Raw genomic sequence first — 22,465 nt, forward strand, 5'->3', positions numbered from 1 at the left:
CATTTGCATGACAAATCAATGATCTCCAGACCTTGTCAAAATAAATAATCCTTTTTCTTTCATCTCTCTAGTTGGCAACGAGGATACAGAGTGATATAGTACTAATGCACATTAATGTTACAGTTTTCTCGGAAAGATTACAAACTCAAGCTACACCAGCTCTGTAAATATGAAATAAAGAATAGTTAAAACAGCTGTCCAATTCCAAGACTTAGCTTGTCCATCCTGATGCGTATTGCGAACTTGGCATAATACCCAATAAGGGGAACAGATCATCAGCAACTAGGCAAATATTTAGTTGTCAGCGTAACTTGAATTGTGAACCTGAGAGAGCAGAAAGGTAGCTTAAGTACACATAAAATAACAGCCTATGGCTTATAAAGGGTATCATGGAGACCCACAGTAAAAAGCAATCCAGAGTTCAAATACATAGATATCTGAAGTTGCTTAAAGGAGCATGCCAACCAACATATTTTCATTCCTTTTGTTCTTTTTTGGGGGCTATTTTGTGGCTAATGAAATGGGCAGCTCCCTATTTAAAGGATTACAAATTTAACACTTAAAGCTCTAGTTAATACTAACACTTTTAGTACTTATACGTCAGAAAGGAGACTGAATGTACATGTATCAAGGAGAAGTATCCAAATTAACTATTATCCGACTTAACCAAGTCTCAAAGACCTAACCTCTTCAAAAGCTGATTAGTGCTTGCTTCAACCACACCCAGCAATTTTTGCATCTACAACTTTATTCCTGAGCACCTCCTCAGGCAAAACAACCCTGAAAACAGCATAATGGTGATTCAAGCTCCTCTCCCCTTGCAATCTGTGAACACTTCCTAGTGCACCAGCATTGGAATTTGGGAAGGAAAAAAATATCCGTCTAACTCTTTGATGGACAAGAGCCATTGCGCACCTAATACAGCAAGACAACAGGATAGTGAAGTTGAGATCAGTTAAATATCTACTTTTAGAATAGTTATGTAAATAGGAGTAAATAACCTTAATCCCATATGTATTAGGAGTAGGACATGTTATGTATATATATATATATAGGGCTCATTGTATAGTGTTTAACATAAGAGAATAATATCAATAATATTTTCTCCCCTGCATTCTCACATGGTATCAGAGCAGCAGTGAAAAAACATCCGGGAAAGAAAACTCACCCAAAACAGTCGCCGTGCATCAATTCCGGCGACCTTTTAGGGTTGTTTTCGAAAAAAAATCAATTTCCATCGGTGTTGTGCAAAAACCAACACCACCACAACATCCCCCAACCATCGACGACCAAACCCCATCAAACACCTCCGGCAGACAACCTCTCACGCGCCGCCACGCGCCGCCCGGAGGATTTTTTTTCCAACGAGATCTGCTTCATGCGCCGACGCGTGGAGCCCTTTACGGCCATTTTTTGACGGCGGATCTTCAGAACAGTTGGGCCGGCTACTAATTCCGGCTCTACCCATCCTGTTTTCGTTTGATTCCGACCACTTTGAGTTTTTTCCGGCATCTACACTGATTTTTTCCGGCAGCTACATTAATTTCCCGGCAAAAACAATGTTTCCTTCATTTGTTTCAGCGAGTTTTCACGATGTCTTTGGGAGTAGATGCTTTCGGGTCTAAAAACTCGGGTTCTGGCAATTCCAGTGTTATGATTACCTCAGAACCTTTAATGGGAGGTTCAAACTACTTAGCTTGGGCTTCGTCTGTCGAGTTGTGGTGTAAAGGTCAAGGAGTTCAAGATCATTTAACAAAAAAGGCTAGCGAAGGTGATGAAAAGGCCAAAACACTATGGGAGAAGGTCGATGCTCAGTTATGTAGTATCCTGTGGCGATATATTGATTCCAAGTTGATGCCCTTGTTCCGTCCATTCCAGACATGTTATTTAGTTTGGGAAAAGGCTCGTAATTTATACACTAATGACATATCTCGTTTCTATGATGTAATATCGCGAATGACAAGCTTGAAGAAACAGGAATTGGATATGTCTACTTACTTGGGACAAGTACAGGCAGTCATGGAAGAATTTGAGACATTGATGCCAGTTTCTGCTAGTATTGAAAAGCAACAAGAGCAACGACAGAAGATGTTTCTAGTTCTTACACTCGCTGGACTCCCTAATGACCTTGATTCAGTACGTGACCAGATTTTGGCTAGTCCGACTGTCCCCACAGTTGATGAATTATTCTCTCGATTACTTCGCCTTGCTGCAGCACCAAGTCCCCCAGTGAGCTCATCACAAACACTTGACTCATCTGTCCTCGTATCCCAGTCAGTGGACAATCGGACATCTCATACTATGGAGAATAGACGAGGAGGAGATCGTTTTGGAATATCTAGACCCAAGTGCTCTTATTGTCATAAATTTGGACACACTCGTGACGTGTGCTATTCTTTACATGGTTGCCCACCCAAAAATGCTTATGTTGCTCCGACTGAGACTACAGGTAACCAGGGTTTTTCTTATCTGAAGGGGAGTATAATGAGTTCCTTCAGTATCGAGCAAGTAAGCAGACATCTCCACAAATAGCCTATGTTGCTCAGACTGATACTTCTGTTGCTGGTAATTCTTTTGCTTGTGTTTCCCAGTCTAGTACTCTTGGATAATGGGTTGTGGACTTAGCCGCTTCTGATCATATCTCTGGTAATAAATCACTTTTGTCAAATATTGCGTATTCACAGTCTCTTCCCACTGTTACTTTAGCCAATGGGTCTCAAACCAAAGCAAAAGGAGTTGGGCAAGCGAATCTCCTACCCTCTGTCACTCTAGATTTCGTTCTCTATGTCCCTGTCTGTCCTTTTAATCTTGCATCTGTTAGTCGTTTGACTCGTGCCCTCCATTGTGGTATATATTTATTGATGATTCCTTTATTATGCAGGACCGCAGTACCGGGCAGACGATTGGAACAGGACTTGAATCAGAAGGCCTTTACTACCTTAACTCACTCAATTCCTCCTAAGGCATGTCTAGTTACAGATACTCCGGACCTAATTCACAGATGTTTAGGACATCCAAGCTTATCCAAGCTTCAGAAGATGGTGCCTAGTTTGTCTAGTTTATCTACATTAGAGTGTGAGTCATGTCAGCTCGCGAAACATACCCGAGCCTCCTTTCCTCGTAGTATTGAGAGTCATGCAGAGTCTGTTTTCTTTAGTTCATTCTGATATATGGGGTCCTAGTAGAGTCAGTTCAACCTTAGGATTTCGTTATTTTGTTAGTTTCATTGATGATCATTCAAGATGTACTTGGATTTTCTTAACGAAAGATCGTTCTGAGTTATTTTCTATATACCAGAATTTTTGTGCTAAAATTAAAAATCAATTTGGTGTTTCTATTTGCACTTTTCGCAGTGATAATGCCTTAGAATATTTATCCTCTCAATTTCAGCAGTTTATGACTTCTCAAGGAATTATTCATCAGACCTCTTGTCCTTATACCCCTCAGCAAAATGGGGTTGCAGAGAGAGAATAGGCACATCATTGAGACTGCTCGCACACTTCTCATTGAATCTCATGTTCCGTTGCGTTTTTGGGGCGATGCAGTTCTCACAGCTTGTTATTTAGTTAATCGGATGCCTTCCTCTCCCATCCAGAATCAGATACCTTATGTAGTATTGTTTCCCCAATCACCATTATACTCTGTTCCCCCTCGTGTTTTTGGGAGCACTTGTTTCGTTCATAACTTAGCCCCTGGGAAAGATAAGTGAGCTCCTCGTGCTCTCAAGTGTGTCTTCTTTGGTTATTCTCGTGTTCAGAAGGGATATCGTTGTTACTCACCTGATCTTCGTAAGTACTTTATGTCCTCTGACGTCACATTTTTTGAGTCTATCCACTCTCTCTCTTACTTTCTTTCATTTAGTTAGGCGTGGAAAACCTTTCTTTACCTCTTCTGACCATTCTGACCACCTTGATATATCTGAGGTCTTACCTATACCAACATTTAAGGAGTCTACTATAGCTCCTCCTTCACCTTCCGCCACAGAGGTCTTACCCGAGTCTACTATAGCTCCTCATTCACCTTCCGCTACAGAAGTCTTACCCATTCCAACCGTTGGCGAGTCTAGTGTGGCTCCTCCTTGACTCCTTGCCACAGGAACACCACTTTTGACATATCATCGTCGTCTGCACCGAGCATCAGGCCTAGCTGATTCACGTCTTGCACCTGACCCTGCTCCTCCTACGGACTTGTCTCTTCCTAGTACACCGATTGCACTTCGGAAAGGTATACGGATCACCCTTAATCCTAATCCCCATTATGTCAGTTTGAGTTATCATCGTTTGTCATCACCCTATTATGCTTTTCTATCTTCTTTATCCTCTGTTTCCATCCCTAAGTCTACAGGTGAAGCATTGCCTCATCCAGGATGACGACAGGTTATGATTGACGAGATGTCTGCTTTACATACGAGTGGTACTTGGGAGCTCGTCCCTCTTCCTTCAGGTAAATCTACTGTTGGTTGTCGTTGGGTGTATGCAGTCAAGGTTGGTCTGAATGGTAAGGTTGATTGTCTTAAGGCTCGTCTTGTTGCCAAGGGATATACTCAGATATTTGGGCTCGATTACAGTGATACCTTCTCTCCCGTGGCTAAGATAGCATCAGTCCGCCTTTTTCTATCCATGGTTGTTGTTCGCCATTGGCCCCTCTATCAGTTGGACATTAAGAATGCTTTTTTACACGGTGACCTTGTGGATGAAGTTTATATGGAGCAACCACCTGGGTTTGTTGCTCAGGGGGAGTCTCGTGGCCTTGTATGTCGCTTGTGGTCTAAAGCAGTCTCCTCGAGCCTGGTTTGATAAGTTCAGCACAGTTATCCAGGAATTTGGCATGATTCAGAGTGAAGCTGATCACTCTATATTCTATCGGTATTCTACTTCGAGTCTCTGTATTTATCTGGTGGTCTATGTTGACGACATTGTTATTACCGGCAATGACCAGGATGGTATTACTAAATTGAAGCAACATCTCTTTCAACACTTTCAGACTAACGATCTGGGCAAACTAAAGTATTTTTTGGGTCTTGAGGTCGCTCAGTCTAGCTCGGGTATTGTGATCTCACAACGAAAGTATGCCTTAGATATTCTTGAGGAGACAAGAATGAGAGGTTGTAGACCTGTTGACACTCTGATGGATCCGAATTCTAAACTTCTGCCAGGACAGGGGGAGCCTCTTAGCGATCCTGCAAGATATAGACGGTTGGTAAATTAAATTACCTTACAGTGAAAAGACCTAACATTTCCTTTTCTGTGAATGTTGTGAGTCAGTTTATGGATTCTCCGTGTGATAGTCATTGGGATGCAGTTGTTCGTATTCTTCGGTATATAAAATCAGCTCCAGGCAAAGGTTTATTGTTTGAGGATCGAGGCCATGAGCAGATCGTTGGATACTCAGATGCTGATTGGGCAGGATCACCTTCTGATAGGCGTTCTACGCCTGGATATTGTGTCTTAGTAGGAGGAAATTTGGTGTCCTGGAAGAGCAAGAAACAGAATGTGGTTGCTCAGTCTAGTGCAGAAGCAGAATATCGAGCGATGGCTATGGCGACATATGAGCTAAATTGGATCAAACAGTTGCTCAAGGAGTTGAAATTTGGTGAGATTAGTCAGATGAGACTTGTGTGTGATAATCAAGTTGCTCTTCATATTGCGTCAAATCCAGTGTTCCATGAGAGAACTAAACACATTGAGATTGACTGTCACTTTGTCAGAGAAAAGATACTCTCGGGAGATATTGCTACAAAGTTTGTGAAGTCGAATGATCAACTTGCAGATATTTTCACCAAGTCCATCACTGGTCCTCGTATTAACTACATATGTAACAAGCTCGGTACGTATGATTTATATGCACCAGCTTGAGGGGGAGTGTTAGAATAGTTATGTAAATAGGAGTAAATAACCCTAATCCCATATGTATTAGGAGTAGGACATGTTATGTATGTATATATATATATATATATATATATATATATATATATATATATATATATATATATATATATATATATATGGCTCATTGTATTGTGTTTAACATAAGAGAATAATATCAATAATATTTTCTCCCGTGCATTCTCACATCTACAAATATGAACTTGTATGCTAACTTCCAGAATGTCATCTGATATTAGGTTTTGATCAAATTTCCGTATGATACTCCCCATGAATGCTCAAGGAAGACGCCTTATCCTGAAAAATATTGATTGGACCTACTTCCTCTATGGTAGAAAGATACTATTTTCTTGTTTCAGGGTAAAACTCTACTCTCTGCTTTTGGTGTGTTTTCCCAAACCTAACCCCTCCCCCCCCCCTTTATCTGAGTGAGCCCACGTGTTTGTCCTTCATTCTCTGTCTGGCACCTCTATAATCTTCTGGAATGACTGGCATAATCTCTCAATTAAGAATTTAACCAAAGCTACCACCAACCAACAGCTCACCGCAGAATTCAACAAGCACAGACCTTTGATGGGTGGAACTACCCAATTGAAGCTAAGCAAGAAAAAAAAATTAGTAAAACAGCAGTTAAATCATATGAACTTACATTGCACATGGCTCCCAAGCCAGGTAAATGTCACATCCAGTGCATAGATAAGGTCTGACTGATTCAGAACTACGGTCATTACTTTGGAAGTCAGAGTCCATGATCTGAAAAGGCATATTATGATATATTGTTCATCAAAAAGTTGACATGTGTGATTCAAAAGAGAGAATTTTTTTTTATGTTTTGGAAATGAAAAACAGGAAATTATTGAAGTGATGACAAAGGATGAATTTAGCAGACAGAGCTGCTGGGAATCAAGCAGTCAACATATTATTGAAGTGATATAACAAAGACATAAAGGATAAAAGGCATGTAGCTTAAATCTGTTGGACTTACCTTCTGTCTTTTCGAAGGAGACAGTGTGCAATCCTCCTTGATAGAGTCCTCCCCATTAAGTTTGTAATCAGGAAAAAGTTGTCTATCTCTGGCAGAAGAATGCTCGATAGCTACAATAGCGGCATGACGCAAAGGATGCCAGCAACCACAGCTTGGACTTAACGATTGCACAGCCCATCGCCAAGGATGTAGACAAGCAACATTACTAATTACACGTTCAAATTCACCAATTGAACTGTCCAAAAGTGATGTTTGCTGGTTTTCCAAGTTAGAGGAATTGAGGTTTTCGGGATAGTCAGAGCAGCTACCTTCCTTGCTGACCTCATTTGCAGGACTTGCTGAGGATATTACCCCGTCACAAGCACTTGCAATCACCTGCTTAGTTGAAGGATCTACAATAACAGCAGCATTGACCACCTGCAGAGAAAGTTCAAGCAAAAGTAAATACTGCATGTCTGAGACATATTTACAAGAGCATACTACAGATATACTTCCTTTCTAAATGACTGAAACAATATAAACATAGCCTTCACAGTTATTAAGGACCGAATAATAGAAAAATGGCAAAAATATACACTGCCACAATCAGACATCAGCCATACAATCAGAAACCATCAGCCTATGGCTGGGTGAAAACTAAAAGATTACAGAGGTAGAAGGGTTAACCACATATTAATAACTATCACCTGCAAACTCATACAGTACATCGAAACTTGGAAGGATAACTGCATGCTTTTTTTATAACCGAGAAATTCCCGAAGGCCAATGGTGTGTGGGCCGAAACTCGCTAGGTGGGCCGAAACTCGCTAGATGGGCCGGCCCCTCTACCCTTCTCTACTTAAATATCAGGCTTCTGTTTGTGGCAGGGTTCAAATCCGTGACATGTACCTAATCCACACATCACGCGTTGTGCTCTTACCACAAGACCAAATCTCTGGGGGCGAAGGATAGCTGCATACTTATGTCAAGATAAACTAAAACTTTCACATCTGTCCCAAAGTATGTGACAAGATTTTCTTTTAGCTCCCTGCCAGTTCAAAATCATCCTCTTGAGGCGGTCTCACAAACATAAGTTTGACAGGGTGGTATAACTTCCCCTCAGCAGGGAAACCCCCTCGAGCAAAAGAGGGACATGACCGTAGGCGCACGAGAGCAAGGATTCACGTTGCATGAAACACTTTTTCGTAAACATTCAAAACCCAAAAGTATTGAATGTGAGATGAAGTAGGGTAATGCCTTCATCTACACTCTAGACAAGGCCAAACTCCCTCCTACAGCAAGTTCAGTAAGTCCATTTCTTTTATTTAACGAGGAGCACAATAATATAAAAGCAACTCAAGAGGCGAAAAACTTCTAGTCCAGCTGATCCGGAGGACCAAAATACTTCCTATTGAAGCCTAATATCACAAATATAAACATGATTGAGTAATAAATTTACCTTCATGAAAATCTTCGTACGAAGTATACAAAACTATGTAAAATTTGCAGAAGAGAAGGGAGAACAGCAAGATGGAAAATAAAAAGAGAGAGAGGATAACTAGTGGTGCAAAGAGGAAACTTATTTATCTCACCTCTTCCTTCCCTCTTTCTATAGCTAAATCAAACAAGGGTAAAGAAAACTTTATAATCCTCTCTCCTTTTCTCTTCCCTTTCCTAGTTCCGAATTGTGTTCTAGTACCTAAACATCCGGAGCCTTTCGGGATACTCAAGACTTTGTTCTTCTCTTCACTTTCCTAGTTGCCAAACAAAGCATTCATCATTCTCATTTTCAGATATAAACATTGCCACTGCTTCAATTCATTTATGCTTGAAATTTTCTTCTAAATGAAGTAGTTGGTAGAACAGTAGAATCAACAATGCATAAGGAAATTAGAAATATAAACCACATGGTCTATTTGTCTTGAACAATTAAAACTATTTCTGGTTGTCTAAAAAAGTGATCATTAGAAATTTGATTAAGATAATCACTTTTTTATTGGTAAAATTAAGATGATTGGTTTTTTTTATAAGGAAGATAATCGCTTTAATTAAGTAATAGCTGCTAAATAGCTCTAAAATATGATTTCTTTTAATCAATTGGAAAACACTAATTGGGATTAAAGGCACTGATCCAATCCAAACAAAAGGACCCTGAATCTATTTGTCTTTTTCTTTTTTTCTTTTGGGTCTTGGGTAGACGGAGAATAGACACCAACATATGTATCGGAAAAAATGTAGGAACAAGTAGAATAAGACAGACTTCCCAGACAATTGGAGAAAATGGTAAATAGTTACCTGACCAACACAAGATGTTGCCAAATCAATGGCATGCCTCATGAAATTGAAAACTGATTGTGACTCCTCTTCAGTAAATCCAGTTATGCCACTGATGTTGCTGTAATTGGGGGAGAAAGAAAAAAGGTCAGGTCAGCTGCAAATTAAGCTCGCCCTACTGCCCTAGGAGATGCACACATAGGCAGAATTCTCCTGCCTTTTTCTTTCAACACTTACTAGGTTGGCGGATGATAGGAAGTAGGCCAGAGCTTGCACTGTTCATCCCATTCTTCTTTTGATGTTGCAGCATATTTGCATACCTGCAAAAAGCTGATTTAAATGCAGAAATATAGAGTTTTTGCAGCTAAAGGAACATAATACATTTAAGATAAAGGATAACAAGCAACAAGTAAATTGGAACAACGAAAAACCAACATAAAAGTAGTGTTTACACATTATATAAGCAAAGAATCTAGAGTATTTCTTCCCTTTGTTGTAACTATGAACACTTTAGACCCACTCCTGTCAGTACAAAAGATATGAATAAAGCAACATGTTGAAGAGTTTTGCAAAATATCAGATAAATTTATCCATCGGTAAAAAATGAAGTCTTCCTGTTTAGAGGAAACTAAATTTCCACATGACTAATCAATACCAATACTGATATTAGAAATTTCATGAACTTGAAAAACAAATTGAAAGAGAACTTCAGACCAACTACCTGTTTGAAAACATTAGACCAATGGAGCTTGATGACTCAATTCCACAAATGCTACAATGTCCTCATTTTAACCCACGCCACTTGCTTTCTAGACAAAGATTGTCTATTTTACCACAATTTCTAAGAATTTGCCAATATTTGGAAACAATTTTCAACTTTCATCAATCCCTTGCATTTTAATTTCCTAGTTGTGTGAATCTCTATATCTTACTTCCGAAAAACTATTATATCGTGTTAAATCACAAACACAAGGGTCCATTTTCAATGAGCAAGTCAGATATCCCAAAAACATGAACATATTGGAACTTGAAAAATTAAAGTGCGTCACATACAGAAATGGAGCTAGTGCTAAATATTCAATTTTTTCTAGAATTACACAGAGGCAAACTAGCAAATTTGATATGCCACGAGAATATAAGATCAGACTATATTTTTAGTTCACTTAAGCACATTGGTTTCACTAGAGAAATGCAGTCTAACTGCGTAATATCTAGGCTTTCTAGCCATCTCTCGAGTATCATGTAATCATTGTTCAGGTCGTCAGAGGACAAAGGTGTTATGTAACTACTTATATCAAACATCAACTAAATTTTGGAACTATAAGATAAAAGGATGACCCACTTTTGTAATGTAAGTACTCAACTGGTATGATTTGACAAGCTCGAGAATCTCATATGGCAATGCATCCACCTCGCCATCATTTTCAACAGTAGATAAAAGCAAACATAATTGAAGTTTTCCTGTAAAATGAAAAACAAAAAGACCCTACTGTCACCACAATATATTCACCGTCTTTAGGCCACAGGAGAAGCCATCTACACTGGCATAAAAAATTAGTATTTGAAAAACCAAACACAGATGCAGAAGCTTATTACGCTTCCTTCAGTATAACAATGCAAACCCAGCAGCAAGCAATATAAGCTTAATATCTTTAATGGACTACTCTAAAACATATCCCTCATTTAGCTAATTGTCTGAAAGGATATAAGCTTGACAAATTCAACCATGGTAAACGGTACAATAGAATACATAAGATGCAGAATAGAGGAGAGTTTTCGGAGTTTTAGTGATAAGCAGCCTATAAACAGTAAATAAGCTCAGAATGAGATAGTAAATGACCTTCACCAATGCACTTCTTTTGCACGCGCTTCACATGCCGTAAATTTTCCAATGGTGCAATTTGATTTAACTTCCTGATTAAAGAAAAATGCAAACTTTCTCTGAGGACTCTAAAAAATTAATAAGCTAAAAAAAAGGGGAGGACATGAAATACAAACCTGACTAGAGTATTGGCATCTTTAGGTTCAATCACAGCAGCATGAACTTTCACTTTAAGAAGAAAGGAAAAAAAAGGAGGAGTTAGCGCATTAACAAAATTGGAGCGTTACAATTTGCTATAAGAAAAGAAAAAAAGGAAATGGAAGAATGTGAAAAAACCAGTGGGTTGGAGGTGAGGCAAAAAGGGTGGCTTTTCAGGTATGTGTATAATTTGTGGAGATACACTCTCTGTATCTTCATCCTTATTCTTCATTCTTCTCGCTGTACCGCCGGTGGCTCTGTTCATAAAAAGAGGTCTGGCTGTCGGCGGCGCCGGTGGTTACTGTTTAAAATGGCAATATCGTGATTGACGAAAAAATAATTTCTCTTTTCTTTTTTCTTTTTCTCCACAACAAGAACACACTGTGAAATACTTGCGAATTACAGTAATAAATCTTTTACATAACAGGTTTCGGTTCAAATATGATGAAATTGAGTTGATTTATTGATTGACTGTTCATGAATAATAGGGTATATGTTATAAAATAAAAGCAATGCAGTAAAATGTAAATAAGAAGAGATAGAAAGAAGGAAGAAGTGTTTTCTTCTTTCACTTTGGTGTATCTTTCTATTGCAATAACTAAAGATGATGGACATAAAGTAGTATATTCACAACATGGGCATCCAGTTTAGCATTCAATGTATAAACTATTCATAACACTCCCCTTGAATGTCCATGTAAGATAATGTGCCTTATTAAGAACTTACAAAAAAAAATATTGGGATGTACATAGTTATTTATAATATGCATTGCTTGTTGTCTCATTAAAAACCTTACCAGGAAAACCCAGTGGGACAAAACCTTGGTTAAGGAAAAGAGTGCAGCGTGTAGTTACTCCCCCTGATGAAAAATCACTTAATGTCTCGAAGACGACGCATTCCAATCTTATATATCAGCTTTTCAAATACTGAGGTTGGTAATGCCTTAGTGAACAGATCAGCCAAATTATCGCTTGAACGAACTTGTTGTACATCTATTTCACCATTCTTCTGAAGATCAGGAGTGAAAAATAATTTCGGTGAAATGTTTTTTGTTCTATTTTTTTTATATCCTCCTTTCAATTGAGCTATGCATGCAGCATTGTCTTCATACAATATTGTTGGAATATTCTCTTTCGAAGAAAGACCACATGTTTGCTGAATGTGTTGAGTTATAGATCTCAACCAAACGCATTCTCGACTTGCTTCGTGAATGGCTATTATCTCTGCATGATTTGAAGAAGTAGCAACCATAGTTTGTTTTGTCGAACGCCATGATATGGTTGTACCTCCACTTGTAAATAAATAGCCTGTCTGAGATCGACCTTTGTGTGGATCAGACAATATCATGCATCTGCATAACCAATCAATGATGGCTTGGATTTATTTGAATAAAATAAACCCATATCAATGGTCCCTTGGAGGTACCTGAATATATGTTTAATACCATTCCAGTGTCTTTGTGTTGGCGAAGAACTAAATCTTGCCAATAAGCTTACTGAGAAAGCTATATTTGGTTGGGAATTATTGGCAAGATACATTAATGCCCCAATTGCACTAAGATATGGTACTTCGGCACCAAGAAGCTCTTCATCATTTTCATGAGGTCGGAATGGATCTTTCTTTATATCAAGTGATCTCACAACCATCGGGGTACTCAATGGATGTGCTTTATCCATATAGAATCGCTTAAAAATCTTTTCGGTGTATGTTGATTGATGGACAAATATTCCATCTTTCATATACTCAACTTGTAGACCAAGACAAAATTTTATCTTCCAAGTTCTTTCATTTCAAATTCTTTCTTCAAACAGTCTACTATTTTTGGAAGCTCCTCGGGAGTTCCAATGATATTTAAATCATCAACATACACGGCGATTATAACAAATTCAGATCCAGACCTTTTTATAAAGACACAAGGACAAATTGGATCATTCTTGTATCCTTCTTTCAACAGGTATTCACTCAGGCGATTGTACCACATACGACCTGATTGTTTCAATCCGTATAAAGATTTATGAAGTTTTATTGAACAAGTTTCTCGAAAACTTTTATATGCTTCTGGCACTTTAAATCCCTCAGGTACTTTCATAAAAATTTCGTTGTCTAATGATCATACAAATAGGCTATAACAATATCCATTAGATGCATATCAAGTTTTTTTTGCATTGCCATATTTATGAGATACCTGAAGGTGATAGCATCCACTACAGAAGAATATGTCTCCATATAATCAATTTCAGGCCTTTCGAAAAACCCTTGTGCCACAAGTCGCGCTTTATATCTAACGACTTTATTTTTATCATTTCGTTTTCGCACAAAACCCCATTTATACCCTACTGGCTTTATGCCTTCACGTGTTCGAACTATGGGTCCGAAGACTTCACATTTTCCAAGTGAAGTTAACTCTGCCTGGATAGCGTCTTTCCATTTTGGCCAATCATTTCTCTGTCTATATTCATTGACAGATTTGGTTCAAGATCCTCATCTTGTTGCATTATTTCAACAGCAACATTATAAGCAAAAATGTTATCGATAACAATATTATTTCGGTTCCATCTTTTCCCGGTTGAGACGTAACTTATTGATATCTCTTCATTCTCATTATTTTCAGGTACTTGGACTTCCCCTAAGGTCTTATCATTTGTTACGTCTTGGGGCTCTTCTTGAGCCACTACATCTGTGTTATGTTCACTTTGATCACTTACTCCTTTTCTTCTTCGAGGATTTTTATCTTTAGAACCGATTGGTCTATCACGTTTCAAGCATGGCTTAGACTCATTTGCTTTAATTAATTGTCCTGCCGGGATATCAACTCGAATTGGAGCATTAGCAGCTGGAATATGTGACTTAGTCACCCTTGGTAGGTCAGTGAATGCATCTGGCAATTGATTTGCAATATTTTGTAAATGAATAATCTTTTGAACCTCTTGTTCACATTGATTTGTTCGAGGATCTAAATGAGACAGTGATAATGCATTCCAATCTATCTTCTTTTTCAGCTGCTTATTTTCTCCCCTAATGTTGGATATACTGATTCATCAAAATGGCAATCAGAAAATCTTGCCGTAAATAAATCTCCAATCATCGGCTCTAGATATTTTATAATAGAAGGAGATTCAAATCTAACATATATCCCCAACCTTCTTTGAGGACCCATCTTTGTGCGTTGTGGTGGAGCAATTGGAACATATATCGCACAACTAAAGATCCTAAGATGGGAAATATTTGGTTCCTGACCAAAAGTCAATTGCAATGGGGAGACTTTATGATAACTTGTGGGCCTTATCCGCACAAGTGCTACTGCGTGCAAAATAGCATGACCCCATACTGAAATGGGAAGTCTTGTTCTCATAAGCATTGGTCTAGCAATTAATTGGAGGCGTTTGATCAATGATTCTGCTAGACCATTTTGTGTATGAATATGAGCAACCGGATGCTCAATTGTTATCCCAGTTGAAATACAATAACCATTAAACGCTTGGGATGTAAACTCACCATCATTATCAAGATGAATTGTCTTAATTGCATAATCTGGAAATTGTGCTCTTAGCTTTATTATTTGAGCCAACAATCTCGCAAATGCCATATTGCAAGTTGATAGTAAGCACACATGTGACCATCTTGTAGATGCATCTACCAAAATCATATAATATTTGAATGGTCCACATGAAGGGTGAATGAGCCCACATATATCACCCTATATACGTTCTAGAAATGCAAGAGATTCCATCCTAACTTTAATAGTTGATGGTCTAATAATTAATTTTCCTTGAGAACATGCAGCACAAGAGAATTCCTTAAATTAAAGAATCTTCTGATTCTTCATTGCATGTTCATGTGAATTCTCAATTATTTTACGCATCATATTAGAACCAGGATGGCCCAACCGGTCATGCCAAATAATAAAATTATCTTGATCAGCAAACTTCTCGTTTACTACGGCATGTGTTTCAATCCTGCTAATACTTGTGTAGTATAAGCCAGAGGAAAGAGTAGGTAACATTTCAAGCACATATTTCTTACCGGACATTATTGTAGTAATATAAAGATATTCAATCTTTTCATCATTTGTAGTCTCAATATGATAGCCATTTTGGCGAATATCTTTGAAACTTAATAAGTTTCTTTGAGATTTACTACAATATAGTGCTTCATCAATAGCCAAATTTGTTCCTCCTGGTAGTAATAAATTGGCTCTTCCAGAACCTTCAATTAATCTTGTACTACCGGATATTGTATTAACATTCGCTTCTTTCATTACCAAATAAGAGAAATATCTCTTATTTTTTAAAATAGTGTGTGTTGTAGCACTATCCAGAAGACATATATCATCTTTATTAATCTTGAGTCCAATTGAAGACTGGGGAATTTTTATATTCTTCATAAAAAAAAGACAAATAATACATCATAAGAAATATGAAAGACAAGCAGAAAAAAAATATTAAGAAATACATTAGGAATGTAGAAACTAGCAACACGTGATGCGTTAGGAAAATACACTCAAGAAAAATAAAGTAGTTGCAAACATAAAAATAACAACTTTTATAGCTTCATTCCCCAGTAAGATGATTAGTTCTTCAGTCAATATCCTCAAAGAAGTCTCCAGCTTCTAAATGAGTAATATTTGTTAGGCCTTCAAAATCATCATCTTTATATGCAAGCTGTGCCTTAGAATCATATTTGTTTGAGGGACCTGTTTCATCATCATTATTTTGAAAGGTCAAATATGCCTCCACATTATTTTCTTTTTTCTTGAGGGAGACTTGATAAAGTTTGACAAAATGTTCTGGCGTACGACAAATGCGTGCCCAATGACCTCTCATACCACATCGGTGACACATACTAGCTTTACCTTTTGAATGATTAATTTGAGAACCCTTATTGTTCTCCAATTTATTTCCACCATAATGACGATAATTATTTCGCCCCCTGCCACGTCCACGTTTATGACCATATCCACGACCACGATAATTATTTTGTTTTCTTTCAAACTTATCATATGCTGCTACAACATTCACTTCCGGAAATTGAGCTGACCCAGTAGGACGGTCTTCGTGATTTTTCATTAATAGAGTATTATTCTGCTCTACCACAAGTAAGCATGTGATTAACTCGGAATATTTTTTAAAACCTTTTTCACGGTATTGTTGTTGTAGCACCACATTTGAAGCGTGAAAAGTAGAAAATATTTTTTCCAATAAGTCCTCATTTGTGATAGTGTCTCCACATAATTTTAATAGAGAACTTACTTTAAAGATAGCAGAATTATACTCACTTACGATTTTAAAGTCTTGCAACCTTAAATGTATCCACTCATACCGAGCTTTCGGTAATACCGTAAGTTTTAGGTGGTCACACCGATCCTTCAAATTAATCCATAATTCAAGTGGATCTTTTACAGTTAAATATTTAGTTTTTAACCCCCTTCATGTAGATGATGACAAAGGAAAATCATGGTCTTCACTTTATCCTGATTTGATGTTTCATTTCCTTGTATAATAGTATTTTCAAGACCTTTAGCGTCAAAGTGAATTTCAGCATTAAGGACCCATGATAAATAGTTCCTCCCGGTGATGTCAAGTGCCACAAATTCAAGTTTTGATAAATTTGACATAGTGAAAACTATCATAAAAGATGAATAAGTTAGAGAAATAATTATAATAATAAACAATTAATGAAAACAAAACGATTAAGGTAAAAGAAATGAAAAATAGAGCTATATCATGTTAACAATCTACTATTTCATTTTATTCTTGCCATAAAGTAGAAATTACATACTTGTTTCATTTCACTTTATATTATTCATATATATGTGTTAATAGAATCGAACGTGACTAACATTATTTATATGTCCTAATAAACATAAAGTAATTAAACTATAAAATTATTGCTTGTCAATTCATTTCTCACAGTTTTTCAAAATGCCTTAAAGATATGTTTTGATCCAGGGAGTCCATGAATATTATAAGTATGACATTAGTGCATAGCTAGTTTGATGACTTTGAGGTCCTCTAAGAGTTGAGCACGGAAGGAAATACTTATTTTATCACTGCAATGCACTTAAACTATTTAAGATGCCCAAGCGCACAAGTAATCTGCAAACAGTGAGCATATGATATGTACTGCCATAAATAAAATGATTATAATGATACACAACTTAATAAAATATGGCTCAACTTAGCGGGAGTTAAGAATAAAATTAGAGCTTCGTGCTGATAACGTGTTATAAAATTAAAGTAATGCAGTAAAATGTAAATAAAAAGAGATAGAAAGAAGGGAGAAGTGTTTTCTTCTTTCGCTTTAGTGTATCTTTCCATTACAATTACATGGCCTTTTATAGGCATAAAAAGTAAAGATGGTAGACATAAAGTAGGAGATTTAATCTTTAAGTTATTCACAACATGAACATCCAATGTAGCATCCAATATAGCATCCAATATACAAACTATTCATAACAGTATAGGGTTTTTTATTTGGTTTGAGGTTCATTAGTTTTATTAGTGTCTAGTGAGGTTCATTGTACCCAAAAAAGAAAGTGAAGGTTTCTGGGTTTACCTTTAAATTACTTTGGAGTTCAATGTACACAGTACAATGTGACTTGTAGTGTTTAGACTAAGAGGGTGTTTGGCTAAGTTTATAAGCTGGTCAAACTGGCTTATAAGCACTTTTTGGCTTATTTATGCGTTTGGTAAAATTAAAAATGCTTATAATTTAAGTGCTTATAAGCCAAAAATAAGCCAAAAGTCATAAGTTGGTCTTACCCAACTTATCAAATTTCAGCTTATAAGCACTTTAGGTTTGACCAAAATATTTACTATTCTATCCCTAAAATACTTCTTTTTAAAACAAAACTCTTCGTATACCCAGTTCTTCAGCTGCGTATTATTAATTTCAGCACTTTTATTCAAACACGTAACTACTTATTTTTTAAATCAGCTTCAGCATTTAAACGTGTTTTTTAGCACCTAATGCTTATCAGCTACTCTAAATCAGCTAAGCCAAACGGGCTCTAAAACTCTTTTAAAAGAAAGTTGGTATATGGATTTTGTATAATGTATGGCCAGAAATAGCACGGCGTGACCCCAAAGGGAATGGCCTGGGCGGAACGTCCTATTTATTATGGTCTCAGCGATTTTATTTTATTTTTTTGCTTGAACACCATAGTTCTTTATCTTTCCGTTCACTTTTACTTATATATTACTAACTTTGCACATCTCTTAAGAAATAATAAATAAAGTACATAATTTACCATGGTACTCATATTAATTGATACATATTTTTAATGAATTTGAAAAAATAATTTAAAATGAGTAATTAGGATTGTAGGTATAGCAGGAAAAAAGAAATTATTTTCTCTATCTATACTATATTAAAAGCACGAAGGCCCTTAGCGAAATATCGTTCGACTGTTTTACCCTTAAAAAATCGACTTTACACTAGATAAAATTGTAATTTCAGTTGCCTTCCTAATATTTAGGAATAAACATTCAATTACCATTTATGCTAATTTTCCTAAAGTTAGAACTTTAAAATCAACTAGAATTAATTTGTTAATCTTTCCTTATTAGATTGTATTACAATTTTATTTGCAATAGGAAGACGTGATTTTAATACAATAAAGACTTTTGTTTCAAAAGGAAAAACAATACTCTCTTTTTACCACGTCTAATCTCCATATCATTTGTAGGATTTTAAATTAAAACGTTAAAAAAAGAAGAGAAGATTAATCAAGTACACTACTAAATTGATTAATTTCTAGAATACATAATAACTTACATATTGTTCTATCTATCTATATTAAATGCACGAAGGCCCTTAATGAAATATTGTTCGCCTTTTTATCATTTAAATTAAACTTCACATTAGACAAAATCGTAATTTAGTTATTATCGTAATACAGTACTTTGAAATCAACTAATTTGGTTATAAAATATTTCTTGTGTTAAATTATGTAGGAAGTCCTAATATTTAGGACTTTAATATAAATATTAAAGAAAGCTCGGTGCACTATACGTGCGGGGTCCAGGTAAAGCCCACACCACAAAGATCTATTATCATTTACTTATATTGTTTGGGAGAAATAGCAATATTACATTGTCTTAACATAAATATTGTTTGGGGAGAAATAACAGTATTACATTGTCCTTTGCTTATATTTGTTTACGACAATTTTTTTATGAAATATGTTTGAACTTATAATTCTAAGGGGAGGACACTATATATTCTTACTATTAAATTAAGATGTATGTACTTAATTAACTATTTTTCTAATAATTAAATATAATTTTTAAATATTATGCGAAAACATCGATGAAGAGAAAAAGATGTTATTCGAGTAAGAAGGAGTTTAAAAAAGTATCTCTATTTTCTATATCATTGTAAAGGCACGAATCCCAAATGCAAAAATAAATAAATTATTTTTTTAATTTTTATTCAATAATTCAAATATATTATTTAATAATATTTACGTAATTTTTAAAAATTATATACTCATTGATATAGCTACACGCGCAAAGCGCGTACTCTAAGACTAGTATATGCTAAAAGTGACAAGTAAAAGTGAAAAACTATTTTTAGAATACTAGACAAGTAAAAGTGAACAGAAAGAGTAGTTTTTAAAGCTTTAAATTCTTTGATGGTGGAAAATAAAAGTTAAAGATGATTTATTATTAAATTTATTTTAATGTTGATAATTCGTGCTTAAACTTTTTTAGTTCAGACACGAACTTTGATGATTTACTATAAAAATCTCAAAACTTCATTGTTGGACCTTATAAAGTGTTGAAGAAGGTGAACTTTTTTTGGGTGTTGTTCGATTAAATTGGTGATTGAGGATTGTTTGTGTTGGTATTTGGATGCTTTGTTTCAAATTTGAGATCATTTGGAGCAGATTTTGGATGGTTTTGTCGAAATTGACGTTGTAAATTCGAAAAACACTTTGTTAAAACAACTCAGAAAAGTATGTCATATATATGGAAGAATATGAGAGTATTTTCTAATGAACACTTCACCGCAGAAAAATTTAGTATAACAATCGCAGTTTGCATTAGAAAGATTTTAAAGCAGACCCCCTTTTTTCTCTTCTTGTCAGTAAGTTGAATTGAACAAGTATACCATCAGCGGGGATGCAATGTAGTTTCTACGGGTTCAAGAGAACTCGGTATCTTTTACACGGATGATAACTATATATATGTGAATGATCACTAAAATTGCAACAAATTAAGTAGTGAGAATATAAATACTGAACACCTCAAATTAAATCTTGGACCCACCTTTGAATATCAATAGGTGTAAAGCTAAAATCAAGTTGAGGATGTGTTTTTGCAAGGAAAAAGTGCAAGTTAAAGCAAGAAAAGAAATACCTGACAATGTGTAAGCATATGGAAAACTGGTGCAACATCTGTAATATAAGCTACATCAATCACTAATTTGATAATATCTGCTCCTGTGGATTGCAGGTTTGTAATTAAATTACAAAGTCTCTCTTTTGTAGGATTTCCACCATTCACATGACTGGAGGCAATTATTTTGCAGTTTGATCGTTTGGTCATTAATTCACTGATGACCTCATCGCAAGCAACTTGTAATTTTGCAAACAGTTTAATCTCTATGTACTGATTATAGTAAACCTGTTATCATAGGTTAAATTATACTGACAGTGTATCAACGCGTATAACATATATCCAAAATTATAATAGAGGAAACTTGTATAAACATAAAAGAGGGGCTTTAAGGGTGTATCACATTGTACTAGTAGTATGATTTACTCTCTTAAGCAAAATTCTTTTTTTGAGTATTCTAATTTATTTAGCTTCAATAAAACTGTATCAATTACAGAGTAATTTGAGAAAATCAGTTGGACTAACCTCGCGGTCAACTTCAACGAACTCAACGTCCAATTCAACAGCCAAATTCAGAACTTGCACGCATGTTTTCTTCCAGTTTTCTCTGCAAGAATATCTCGGCGAATTTGGCCTGAGAAAACAAACCCCAATTTCTCAATCAGCAAGATTTCGCAAAAGGTTCAAGCTTTTGCTCATTTGGCTTCACTTTTTGGCAGATTGGATCACAAAATCGAAGAAACCCATTTTCAGTAATTGGAGTAAAATGTCAAAGCTCAAATTCCCAATCAGCAAGATTTTCGTAAAGGTTCTAGCTTTTGGTCATTTGGCTTCAATTTTCTTGCAGATTGGATAATAAAATCAAACATAAACATTTTCAGTAATTATAGCAGCCACTATCAAACTAGTTGTGCTAATACATTCTTTGTCTGTAATTTTTATTAAATTTTATCTCTTAATTACTGTACCTATAATCACAATCTCCAGACAACTTAAAAGTTACAACATAAACATGTAAAAATTTTGGTAAAGGGTTTTTAGAACATATTTATATTTTCTCTATTGTTATGTAATTTTACATGTTCATAAATATTTAATAAATTATATTATTATATAAAATATTAAAAATTAAATATTTACCGGGTTTATGCCCCGTGACTCGGGACTTATGGCTTGGTGCGGCATATGTAAAGCACCTCGTTTTAGGCCCACCCCATTTGTAAAAATGTGTAGTGGTATGAATATTGAATAGAATGTTGAGGAACGAGTGATTCAGTCGACAAAAGAGGGTAGGAGTAAAAGGAACAATTCCAAAAGATCATAACGAATTAATAAAGAAAGAATTACAAGAAAATACACATGAGTTCACACGATAATAAAAAATAGCTTATGTTTTTTAAGTTTTACCTCACCTAACACATATTGTACATATTTTAAAAGCACTAGAAAATTCAAAATCTGTGTTCTTACAACCATATTGCTTCTAAAAGCTATGGAGTTAAATCTGTGTTCTCACAATCATTGCTTTCACTCTCTCTTCTCCTCACATCTTCTACATATACTTCAAGGGACCATGTATTTTCTACTTCTCCTCTTGTGTCAGCTACTTGCAATGTAAGAAAATTGAAGAGTAGACGTCCACCATTGAAAACCATTCAAAACTTTGCTTTTGAATTTTTTTTTTTTTGAATTTGTTAGTTGTTTGGATTAGGTGTTGTTCCAATTGATTGAAAATATCAAAAAGAGTTCAAAATTTAAATTTGAAGTGATTTGGAATAGATTTGAGCAAGATTTGAGTTAAATTTCAGAAAAGACGCAAGAAAGAAGACGAAATCAGTTTTTTGTATAATTATGTATAATATTGTATAATAGTGTATATGAGTGTAGAAACATACCTTATACACCATTATACACTTTTATACACCTTTATACAAGCGTCTGTAGACGAACTTCTTTCACGATTTTCAGTTGCAATTCTTGT

At 35.8% G+C, this 22,465-nt stretch overlaps 1 protein-coding gene across 3 annotated transcripts; it reads right to left on the minus strand.

The window, feature by feature from the left end:
• Positions 1-19: 19 nt before the first annotated feature.
• Positions 20-21,342, minus strand: LOC107824859 (tRNA-specific adenosine deaminase TAD3-like). 3 transcript variants are annotated; one of them, XM_075254908.1, is made up of 12 exons: positions 21,010-21,342; positions 20,506-20,772; positions 11,282-11,444; positions 11,122-11,173; positions 10,964-11,037; positions 10,466-10,584; positions 9,361-9,443; positions 9,145-9,244; positions 6,871-7,287; positions 6,535-6,638; positions 687-915; positions 20-324 (listed from the first exon to the last, which is right to left on the minus strand). In XM_075254908.1, exons 3-11 carry the CDS (start codon positions 11,406-11,408, stop codon positions 714-716), a joined length of 1,278 nt encoding a protein of 425 aa, XP_075111009.1. In that variant the 5' UTR covers positions 11,409-11,444; positions 20,506-20,772; positions 21,010-21,342; the 3' UTR covers positions 20-324; positions 687-713. The 3 variants fall into 3 exon arrangements, with proteins under 3 accessions (XP_075111009.1, XP_075111010.1, XP_075111011.1); XM_075254909.1 differs by lacking the exon at positions 20,506-20,772 and having other exon boundaries at positions 21,010-21,150; XM_075254910.1 differs by lacking the exon at positions 687-915 and having other exon boundaries at positions 33-324.
• Between the last annotated feature and the right edge of the window lie 1,123 nt (positions 21,343-22,465).

The sequence above is a fragment of the Nicotiana tabacum genome, chromosome 6, assembly GCF_000715075.1.
Source record: "Nicotiana tabacum cultivar K326 chromosome 6, ASM71507v2, whole genome shotgun sequence".
Taxonomy (NCBI): domain Eukaryota; kingdom Viridiplantae; phylum Streptophyta; class Magnoliopsida; order Solanales; family Solanaceae; genus Nicotiana; species Nicotiana tabacum.

Excerpts from the sequence above, each read along its gene's own strand:
- LOC107824859 (XM_075254908.1), bottom strand. The coding sequence starts at position 11,408 with ATGAACAGAGCCACCGGCGGTACAGCGAGAAGAATGAAGAATAAGGAT. Across the intron at positions 11,174-11,281 it reads GCCTCACCTCCAACCCACTG|TGAAAGTTCATGCTGCTGTG; the intron begins GTTTTTTCACAT and ends TTCTTCTTAAAG. Across the intron at positions 7,288-9,144 it reads CAACATCTTGTGTTGGTCAG|GTGGTCAATGCTGCTGTTAT; the intron begins GTAACTATTTAC and ends CTTTCTCTGCAG.